At 40.5% G+C, this 11425-nt stretch overlaps 1 protein-coding gene across 1 annotated transcript; it reads left to right on the forward strand.

The window, feature by feature from the left end:
- The first annotated feature begins 1473 nt into the window (after positions 1-1473).
- osgin2 (oxidative stress induced growth inhibitor family member 2) lies at positions 1474-9448 on the forward strand. Its single transcript, XM_060921437.1, has 5 exons — positions 1474-1552; positions 1633-1769; positions 1960-2151; positions 5759-5850; positions 8129-9448. The coding sequence occupies exons 1-5, from the start codon at positions 1486-1488 to the stop codon at positions 9405-9407; spliced, it is 1767 nt and encodes a 588-aa protein (XP_060777420.1). The 5' UTR covers positions 1474-1485; the 3' UTR covers positions 9408-9448.
- Positions 9449-11425: the final 1977 nt, after the last annotated feature.

The raw sequence follows: 11425 nt of genomic DNA on the forward strand, positions 1-11425 counted from the left end.
GTCCAAGGAAGGACAACCGGTGAACCGATGACAGGGTCATGGGTGGCGAAAGCTCATTGATTCACATAGGGCACGAAGGCTAGCCCAGATGGTCCAAGCCTACAGAAGAGCTACTATAGCACAAACTACTGAAAAAGTTAATGCTGACACCTTTCTGTTTTAGCCAGCATTAACTTTTTCAGCAGTTTGTTTTTGACACCCATGATCCTGTAGCCGGTTCACCGGTTGTCCTGCCTTGGACCACTTTTGGTAGGTACAGTGGTGCTTGAAAGTTTGTGAACCCTTTAGAATTTTTTATATTTCTGCATAAATATGACCTAAAACAACATCAGATTTTCACACAAGTCCTAAAAGTAGATAAAGAGAACCCAGTTAAACAAATGAGACAAAAATGAGATGTAAGCTGCTGCCAATCCCAGTTATTATTACTACCATCATCATCATCATCTCATTTGGCCGACAGGCCGATGAGCTTATGCCATCATGTGTTGTCCGGCATCTGTCATCCACATTTCATGAAAATCGGTTCTTCTCTCTCAATCCTTCACCGATTTTTATTCTTTTTGGCAGGAAGGTAGGTCTGCCTGGGGTGCATATGGCTTCTACCCAAATTTGCAAAATTGCAATTAATAATGAAGATATGGAGTAATTAAGCCCTATCGAGCAGTTTCCACACAAATCGCTTCTTCTCCCTCAATTCTTCATTGATTTTGATTCTTTGTGGCATGAAGGTAGGTCTGCCTGGGGTGCATATAAATTCTACCCAGATTTGCTTAATTGCAATTATTAATGAAGTTATGGACTAATTAAGCTTTAATGAGCAGTTCAACAAAAATCACTTCTTCTTGGTCAATTCCTCGCCGTTTTGGATTCTTTCTGGCAAATAGGTAGGTATTCCTAGGGTGTATATAGCTTCTATATATAGCTTGCGCAAGGTGGCCCACTTTAGATCGCTCCTTCTGGACTAGACGGGGCTGGAGTAAGCTACACCGTCATTGACGGTCTTGTTATTATTACTTCGTAGTTGCACTAAAAGGAATCCTGAAACCCAGCACTTCTACTTCCAGCATTCTTGTTAACTCTAATAGTTGTCATTTTGAGGTGAACTAACTTTTTGGTACCTTCCTTTTAGGGTTATTTTCACTTGGATAAAAAAGAAAACGAGTGCTCTGAGAGCACAATATCCCGCTACAATATATTGCAAATGAAATTGCAATATTCATATTACTGTCCTATAACAAAACCTTTTACCAAGTTTTGTGAAATTCCTCCCAAAATTGTGAGAGGAGTTGATTTCAGAAGGCAAGAACCCTTTCTGGGAGGGAGGGATGGATGGACTTCGCCACAACATAATCTCCCTTCGGGCCTTTCAGCCAGCGGGAGATGATTATGTACATTTCTAATTCTGCAAAACATAATGATGTTGCTCTAAAATACAGTATGTATGTAACTGATATTCACACAGACCCAGCTCAGGCTGTAGCAATGCCTCTTCTGGATGAAAGCTCTTTACCCAGAGACTGCCCTCCAACTGTGCCAGTCATCATCATTGGTGAGTAAAGAACATGTACTAAAACACAGCAGTTTTGGATTTTTGGAAGCTAGGATAATCATAACGTTTCTTCCCCCCAGGAAACGGTCCTTCAGGTATCTGTTTATCGTACCTACTGAGCGGCTATGCTCCTTACTTAGCTCCAGCAGCTGAGCATCCTAATCCCATACTTTCCCACAAACTACAAAAGGCTAAGCATGTACCTATTATAGAGCAGGTAAGTCAGATATTGGTGGAGATAACGTCACAAGATGTAATTTTTTTCCTGGTGCAGAAGTTTTAAAGAACAAATATACAAAGGTGCAAACCTATGTTGCTATTTTAATAGATTGCTTATAACAGTGTGAATTTTTCTTATGATTTCTTATGGTTTAATCCTCTTTGAATCCATGTGTAACTGTGTGTAGGATCTGGAGTACCTGTGTGAGGGTTTAGAGGGTCGTTCAGGCAACCCAGTGGCTGTACTCTTTGATACACTACTTCACCCAAATGCTGACTTGGGCTTCGAGATTCCTTCAGTACTGCAGTGGAAGCTGGAGAAGCAGCACCACATCCCCCATCTGGTACTTGGCAAGGGTACTCCAGGGGGAGCCTGGCATGTGAGTGACTTTTTCCAGTTCACCAAACAGGCATTGGCTCACTTACAGCCTCACTGATTAATTTCTTAAAGAATTGTGTTATTATTCATGAGAAAGAGTACCAACAATGCTGCCTTGGTTTTAGAGAAGAGATTTACATTTCCTTATTGATCTCAAAGTAGCAGTTTATTTATGAGAAACAAAAATATTCCTTGTCATAAAAATTAACCATTAGACCATGCAAAAAAATGCTGAAAATATTTTTTTCTAATTCATTTTGATAACTGGGTCATTTACAACAAAGAGTAAAAATAAGTTTAATACTTTGTTTGGAACTTGTTAACTTTTAATATGATGCAGTAAGTCAGTATTAACTGAAAGAACAGGCTCTACATTCAGTGTTAAAGAAATACCACGTAACATTTTTTAATAAAATAGAAAGGATTTCACTGTGCCACAGTGAAAAACCTATCCTGAGAGCATTAAAGGAGGTTTTGTAATGTACAATAATGCATTACACTCACAAGCCACTTTATTAGGAATGCCCATACACCTGCAGTTCTATGCAGTTATCTAATCAGCCAATCCCTTGACAGCAACAATGCATAAAATCATACAGATACAAATCAAGAGCTTCAGTTAATGTTCACTTTAAACATCATAATGGGAAAAATTGTGATCTCAAAGTGTGACTTTCACTGTGGCATGGGTGTTGGTGCTAGATGGACTTGAGTATTTCAAAAACTGCTGATCTCCTGGGGTTTTCACATACAACAGTCTCTAGAGTTTACACAGAATGGTGCGAAAAACATTGCGTGAGTGACAGTTCTGTGGGTGGAAATATCTTGTCAAGGTCAGAGGAAAATGGGCAGATTGGTTCGAGCTGCCAGGAAGGATATAGCAACTCTTTACAATCATGTTGAGCAGAAAAGCATCTCGGCATGCAACAGCAGATGTCCGCATTGGGTTCCACTCCTGCCAGCCAAGAACAGGGATCTTAGAATCAAGAACAAGTTCCTATCAAAGTGGCCCGTGAGTGTGTATTACAAATAGATTGTGCGTACATTTGCCATTCTTTTGCTTGCACTGAATTTTTGCTTGCACAATTACTCTAATCTGCAGTTGTTGACCCCTCTGTGATGACGCTTATTGAAACCTTCCTCTTGGCAGAGAGACTCCTAGGCCAAGATGTGTAAATCAATCCTGTGAAACCAACCTTGTGTGTAAGCTTTGCTCTTTGGCCTTATAACCAAAGAACCCTGAAGAGAAGGGAAGGATGCAGGTTTCAGAAACTAGAAACCAGCAGATAGAAATGGACAGGCCCTGTAAAACCCTCAAATGGCCACAGTCTGACCATTTCAATGACCACATAAGCTCCATAGAACATGTGCAGGAAATTTTACATCCAATGATAGTAACGATGTTAACAAATAAATCAGATAGTGCAAAGGCAAGTTAATGAAATCACAGCAGTTGTGGTCTTGAAATAAAATCCCAGATCCTCTATGTCTGAGACAAGACTGAGTAAAAATGTGGTCGAGTCCGAGTCTCAAGTACTACATGACCTGAGGCAACCTCTACAGGGTGTCTGGTCAGAGCACTAAGACGTTATTGTAAATGAGGGGGTTTTACTAAAAGTCTTTACATTGTCAGTTTATACTAACTGACCCTTTAGATGCATTTGTGTGCCGAAGATCACATGCATCCAATGTTGGTTTTTGGCCTTGTTTTGCAAATCTTCAGATTCTGTTTTCATTTAGGCCATTATTAAAAAATGTTCTGTTTCCGGTCCACCGGCCGGGTGAGTGCCATTTGTGCGGGTGAAAAATTTTTTTTTAACGCCGGTTTTTCGACATTTTTTTCGGGTTCGTAAATCTAAAATCGAACTTGACAGTTCCGCATTCCCAGGGCTTTCCACTAAGGCTCTAGCCAGCCATGACAAATAAGTAGCCGGGGGAAGTAAACACAAAATAAACTCCTGTGCACGCAGTTCCCAGGGTTAAATGTATTTTCCACAGGCCATTTATTTATTCACTTTACTCAAATACAAAGTAAAATGGCAGTAAATCTTTTCTTTCCTTGCGTATTGCATCATGAGGCGTTCCTGGCTTGTAAATCTCTTATTTTCGATGCATGACACATTCACGCAGCTGAGTGCGCGCGCACACCGCATGTCGGCGCGCGGATGAGTTCCTCTCCCTTGATCAACGGTTCAGTTTGACATTATTGTCAGTCCGTTAGATAAACATTTAATTTTATTAAAATCGAAAATTTAATATTTAGAGCCTGTGGGCTACAAAAATAGTCATTAAAGTAGCCGGCTGGACTTAATTGTGTGGCCGGCAGCCGGCGCTTGTGGAAAGCCCTGTCGAATCAGCTCTGCGCATGCGCCGTGCGGCACAAAAAAATGGCAGCCACCATGAAGGAAGGAGAGCCAGAGTTTTCAAACATTTGCTTAAGTGTGAAATCGCAAAATGATATTCTAGCGAACAACAAAATAGTAAAGATTCAGAAAAACAAATCATTCAGTGATCATTTTAATAGTGTAATTTCATCCGAACTAGGCTTAACAGTCGATTTAGAACTACAAAAAGTCCGTCGGACATTTTAAGTACCTTTGTAAAAGTTTTGCAAATGTTGCAGTCAGCATTTAAAATGCTAACTTAAAGTTTTTGTACAAGTTTCAGTTGATTAAACTGTCATTTTATTAAATGTGTCTGCTTTTGTAATAAAAAAAAAGTACTGAAAGAAAAAGCAAACACAGCATTGCGATTTGTTATCCGTCCATATATAATAAAAAAATAAATAAATCCCTCCCTCCCGACTGAAATTTTTTTTGCCCACCCGGTGGACAGGAAACGGATTTTTTTTAAAGGATGGCCTTACATTTTACAAACTTTTGGGAATTGGGGTTGTACCACCCTGGGCTGCCAGCTAATTCCAACAGAGGAACCTTCCTCATGTAACCTACTTCCTGTGTTGTAGGCCTTGCCCCTTTCAGGATCACAGACGAGCTGCCTCTCTGTGGCACACAAACAGCTTAATACTACTTTCTTATTGTACATGTGTACATATTTCATGTACAAGTATTAAAGTATAAAAATACTTGCTATAGGCAGGAATTATCTAATGCTGAATTATCATGATTGCCAGTCAAAGTAGGGAATTTCACACTCTATGAATGTTGAATGAACTAGGGAAGCCATGGCCTAATGGTTAGAGAAGCAGCTTTGGGACCAAAAGGTTGTCACTTTGATCCTCTGGGTCAGTAGGAATGGCTGAAGTGCCCTTGAGTAAGGCACCTAACCCCCAACTGCTCCCCAGGCTGCTCTGCGTATGTTGTACATTGTTCTGGATAAGTGCGTCTGCTAAATGCCACTAAAATTTAAATTTCATGGGGTTTTTTTTGTGCGTTTTTGTTCTGATCTGCAGCAAAAAGCATTTTTTATGCATATTGCAGGGCATACAATGCCTGGGTTTTAAAGAGCTGATTGTATTCTCAGAAAACCTTGGAAAACATTGCCCCATCAAGAACCAACATAGGCTGGAGCATCTGATAATGAAACCACTTAACAAGACGGAAAGCATTTCTCCCTTTTTGATTTTCATGTCTTTATTTGTCTCCTAGGCAATGGAAGGATCTATTCTCACCATTAGTCTGGGCATTTGGATGGAGCTACCAGGGGTCAACTACAGGGACATTAACCCTGGAAAGAAGAAGTACTTTAAAAATTACAAATACCTTAAATCAAATTTATTTTAAAACAAGTTTCTGTATACTGCTTGAAGAGAGTCTTGAAAAACCTTGAGTGTGCAACCATGATGTACCATTATCGGTCATTGTATGTGACGTTTGTGACCTTTGTAAAATGTAGCCTTAGGCTATGGTCACACTACAGCTCGTGATGGGTTTGCGTACTTGGCAATGAAAATTTGGCAGCATCACCACCAATCGTACGATGCATGGCGAATGTCCTCTGAGCTTTGCAAGTTGTTTTTTGGTGTGCCTGCCTCATGAGTGGCCAAAAACATTGTGAAAAATTTCAGTGCATGCACTGAAATTTGGTGGCGATGTTTTTGTCGGTAAACTAAGTGGCGAATACTCGCAGATGGGTTTGGGAACACTTCCTGAAGCTTGGGGAAACATCCCCACCAAAATGCCTTATTTTCATCGAAAACCCATCACAAAGCATCATGAGCTGCAGTGTGACCATAGCCTTATGGATTATGTCATTAATACTCAATATTATCAACAATAAGCTAATTAAATCAGTACTTGTTTTTGGTGTGGAATCTACAATTGGCTTTTTTACTATGTGAACATCAGCCAAACTGTAATGGATACAGTGGTGCTTGAAAGTTTGTGAACCCTTTAGAATTTTCTATATTTCTCATAAATATGACCTAAAACATCAGATTTTCACACAAGTAGATAAAGAGAACCCAGTTAAACAAATGAGACAAAAATATTATACTTGGTCATTTATTTACTGAGGAAAATGATCCAATATTACATATCTATGAGTGGCAAAAGTATGTGAACCTTTGCTTTCAGTATCTGGTGTGACCCCCTTGTGCAGCAATAACTGCAACTAAACATTTCCGGTAACTGTTGATCAGTCCTGCACACTGGCTTGGAGGAGTTTTAGCCCATTCCTCCGTACAGAACAGTTTCGATTCTGGGATGTTGGTGGGTTTCCTCACATGAACTGCTGGCTTCAGGTCCTTCCACAATATTTCGACTGGATTAAGGTCAGGGCTTTGACTTGGCCATTCCAAAACATTAACTTTATTCTTCTTTAACCATTCTTTGGTAGAACGACTTGTGTGCTTAGGATTGTTGTCTTGCTGCATGACCCACCTTCTCTTGAGATTCAGTTCATGGACAGATGTCCTGACTTTTTCCTTTGGAATTCAATGGTATAATTCAGAATTCATTGTTCCATCAATGATGGCAATCCGTCCTAGCCAAGATGCAGCAAAACAGGCCCAAACCATGATACTACCACCACCATGTTTCACAGATGGGATGAGGTTCTTATGCTGGAATGCAGTGTTTCCCTTTCTCCAAACATAAAGCTTCTCATTTAAGCCAAAAAGTTCTATTTTGGTCTCATCCATCCACAAAACATTCTTTCAATAGCCTTCTGGCTTCTCTACATGATCTTTAGCAAACTGCAGATGAGCAGCAATGTTCTTTTTGGAGAGCTGTGGCTTTCTCCTTGCAACCCTGCCATGGCACACCATTGCACACCATTGTTGTTCAGTGTTCTCATGAACTCATGAACATTAACCAATGTGAGAGAGGCCTTCAGTTGCTTAGAAGTTACCCTGGGGTCCTTTGTGACCTCGCCAACTATTACATGCCTTGCTCTTGGAGTGATCTTTGTTGGTCGACCACTCCTGGGAGGGTAACAATGGTCTTGAATTTCCTCCATTTGTACACAATCCATCTGACTATGGATTGGTGGAGTCCAAACACTTTAGAGATAGTTTTGTAACCTTTTCCAGCCTGATGAGCATCAACAACGCTTTTCTGAGGTCCTCAGAAATCTCCTTTGTTCATGCCATTATACACTTCCACAAACATACGGTATGTTGTGAAGATCAGACTTTGATAGATCCCTGTTCTTTAAATAAAACAGGGTGCCCACTCACACCTGATTGTCATCCCATTGATTGAAAACACCTGACTCTAATTTCACCTTCAAATTAACTGCTAATCCTAGAGGTTCACATACTTTTGCCACTCACAGATATGTAATATTGGATCATTTTCCTCAATAAATAAATTACCAAGTATAATATTTTTGTCCCATTTGTTTAACTGGGTTCTCTTTATCTACTTTTAGGACTTGTGTGAAAATCTGATGATGTTTTAGGTCATATTTATGCAGAAATATAGAAAATTCTAAAGGGTTCACAAACTTTCAAGCACCACTGTACTAGTACCAACTATTGTGGTGATTCTTGATGCAAGCTTTGGTCTTTCTTGTAGGAATGTGACCAACGACCGCGCCACTCCAGACGAGCTCTCCTCCTACTATAAGAATTATGTAAAGATCACAGGCATCCAGAAGAATTTTGTAGACAACACCTATGTCACCTCCATTCAAAAACTCCACCGTGATCATGACCTTAGTCTTGAAAAAGAATGTGGGATTGAAAAAGGCACCAAAAATGGTCAGAGGAACAGATCAGAAAATCGGTTTGACCACTGCAGTCAAAACGCAACAGAAAACAGTCCCAATGGAAAGGACAATGGGTTTTGTAATGCTTTTAAAAATGGAACAGAGAATGGAAGAGGTAACACAGGAGAGGAGGAGAGCAGGAAAAAGAGGGACATGGGGGGCATTCGAGACAACAGGATTTCTCAGGGGTTTTCACAGGGACTATGGGAGGTCAGGGGCTACCAGCAGCTTCAGGGTGACACCCATATTCCTTTCAGCCTGTTTGCTGAGAATGTTGTCTTAGCAACTGGAGCATCCGATTTGCCAGCTCGCTTAGGTGTGGAAGGGGAAGATTTTCCTTACGTGTTCCACAGTGTGCGCAACCTTGGCATAGCCATTAACCACCATGAGAACTTGGGCCCTGCTTCTGACCCAGTCCTGGTGGTTGGAGCAGGCCTTACTGCAGCTGATGCTGTGCTGTGCGCCTCCAACAACAACATTCCTGTGCTGCATGCCTTCCGTAAGCAAACTGATGATCCCGGTCTAATCTTCAAACAACTCCCAAAAACGCTATACCCTGAGTATCACAAAGTCTATAACATGATGTGTTCTCAGACCTACCTGACGTGCCCCATTGCCAACCATGGTGCCAACCCTGCAGTTCATAATTCTTCCACAGAACTGTACTCAGACTACACCAGCTTCCCTGAGCACTGTGTGCATTCTTTTCAGCCTGACATGCACTGCATATTAAGGGGATCAAATGGCGTTCTGAGAGCCTTCAAAGTCTCAATGGTTCTCGTTCTAATTGGAACCTATCCTAGCCTGTCCTTCTTGAAGGAGCATGGTCGGTACCTGGGTTCGGACCCTAGCAGGCCCATCTCCTGTAAGCACAACCCAGTGGACATAAACCCTTACACATTTGAATGCTGTTCTGAGCCAGGCCTTTTTGCCATGGGTCCACTGGTTGGGGACAATTTTGTGCGTTTCCTGAAGGGAGGCGCTCTGGGTATCTCAAGCTGCCTGCTCAAGAGACTGAAACAGTTGAAGAAGGGGAAACTGATTGCTGATGAGGGGGATAGCAGAGGAGGCGGGGGATTTGTCTGAAGTCTGTGGAATTATTTGTATAAAGGAAGTGGCAAATTATTTTTTACAATTAATGGAATATATATAAATATGTACAGTGGTGCTTGAAAGTTTGTGAACCCTTTAGAATTTTCTATATTTCTGCATAAATATGACCTAAAACATCATCAGATTTTCACACTAGGCCTAAAAGTAGATACAGAGAACCCAGTTAAACAAATGAGACAAAAATATTATACTTGGTCATTTATTTATTGAGGAAAATGATCCAATATTACATATCTGTGAGTGGCAAAAGTATGTGAACCTTTGCTTTCAATATCTGGTGTGACCCCCTTGTACAGCAATAATTGCAACTACACATTTCTGGTAACTTGATCAGTCCTGCACACCGGCTTGGAGGAAATTTAGCCCGTTACTCCGTGCAGAACAGCTTCAACTCTGGGATGTTGGTGGGTTTTCTCACATGAACTGCTCGCTTCAGGTCCTTCCACAACATTTCGATTGGATTAAGGTCAGGACTTTGACTTGGCCATTCCAAAACATTAACTTTATTCTTCTTTAACCATTTTTGGTAGAATGACTTGTGTGCTTAGGGTCATTGTCTTGCTGCATGACCCACCTTTTCTTGAGATTCAGTTCATGGACAGATGTCCTGACATTTTCCTTTAGAATTTGCTGGTATAATTCAGAATTCATTGTTCCATCAATGATGGCAAGCCGCCCTGGCCCAGATGCAGCAAAACAGGTCCAAACCATGATACTCCCACCACCATGTTTCACAGATGGGATAAGGTTCTTATGCTGGAATGCAGTGTTTTCCTTTCTCCAAACATAACACTCCTCATTTAAACCAAAAAGTTCTAGTTTGGTCTCATCCATCCATAAAACATTTTTCCAATAGCCTTGTGGCTTGTCCATGTGATCTTTAGCAAACCAGATGAGCAGCAATGTTCTTTTTGGAGAGCACTGGATTTCTCCTTGCAACCCTGCCATGCACACCATTGTTGTTCAGTGTCCTCCTGATGGTGGACTCATGAACATTAACATTAGCCAATGTGAGAGAGGCCTTCAGTTGCTTAGAAGTTACCGTGCAGTCCTTTGTGACCTTGCCAACTATTACACGCCTTGCTCTTGGAGTGATCTTTGTTGGTCAACCACTCCTGGGGAGGGTAACAATGGTCTTGAATTTCCTCCATTTGTACACAATCTGTCTGACTGTGGATTGGAGTCCAAACTCTTTAGAGATGGTTTTGTAACCTTTTCCAGCCTGATGAGCATCAACAACGCTTTTTCTGAGGTCCTCAGAAATCTCTTTTGTTCGTGCCATGATACACTTCCACAAACATGTGTTGTGAAGATCAGACTTTGATAGATCTATGTTCTTTAAATAAAACAAGGATGCCCACTCACACCTGATTGTCATCCCATTGATTGAAAACACCTGACTCGAATTTCACCTTCAAATTAACTGCTAATCCTAGAGGTTCACATACTTTTGCCACTCACAGATATGTAATATTGGATCATTTTTCTCAATAAATAAATGACCAAGTATAATATTTTTGTCTCATTTGTTTAACTGGGTTCTCTTTATCTACTTTTAGGACTTGTGTGAAAATCTGATGATGTTTTAGGTCATATTTATGCAGAAATATAGAAAATTCTAAAGGGTTCACAAACTTTCAAGCGCCACTGTATATATAAAAACTAATGCTTTCGTAACATTTTTAAAGTAAGTAAAATATGCATATAACCATAGGCTAGGGGAATATTTAACAGTTATTCCGTGAAATTGAGTCATACATGAACTGATAGCCAATGAGGCATGTAGCACCACGTTGGCTCTAAGCCATGTACGACGAGATCGAGTGGAATAACTGTTATATTCTATCCACATTCACTGGATTCTGAGAAACAGTATTTTTATTTTTAGCAAATTCGATAAATAAAAACTTTATAGAAAACATCTGACAAAATCATTTACACAGTTTGTAAACAAACTGGCGAAATGACAATAGCAATTTGTGAAAAATGCT

The sequence above is a fragment of the Neoarius graeffei genome, chromosome 5 (assembly GCF_027579695.1).
Source record: "Neoarius graeffei isolate fNeoGra1 chromosome 5, fNeoGra1.pri, whole genome shotgun sequence".
NCBI classification, from domain to species: domain Eukaryota; kingdom Metazoa; phylum Chordata; class Actinopteri; order Siluriformes; family Ariidae; genus Neoarius; species Neoarius graeffei.

What these genes read in the sequence shown, in the direction of transcription:
- osgin2 (XM_060921437.1), top strand. Translation starts at nt 1,486, where the DNA reads ATGCCTCTTCTGGATGAAAGCTCTTTACCCAGAGACTGCCCTCCAACT. An exon ending in ATGTACCTATTATAGAGCAG is followed by an intron (nt 1,770 to 1,959) that starts GTAAGTCAGATA and finishes AACTGTGTGTAG; the next exon opens with GATCTGGAGTACCTGTGTGA. An exon ending in CTCCAGGGGGAGCCTGGCAT is followed by an intron (nt 2,152 to 5,758) that starts GTGAGTGACTTT and finishes TTTGTCTCCTAG; the next exon opens with GCAATGGAAGGATCTATTCT.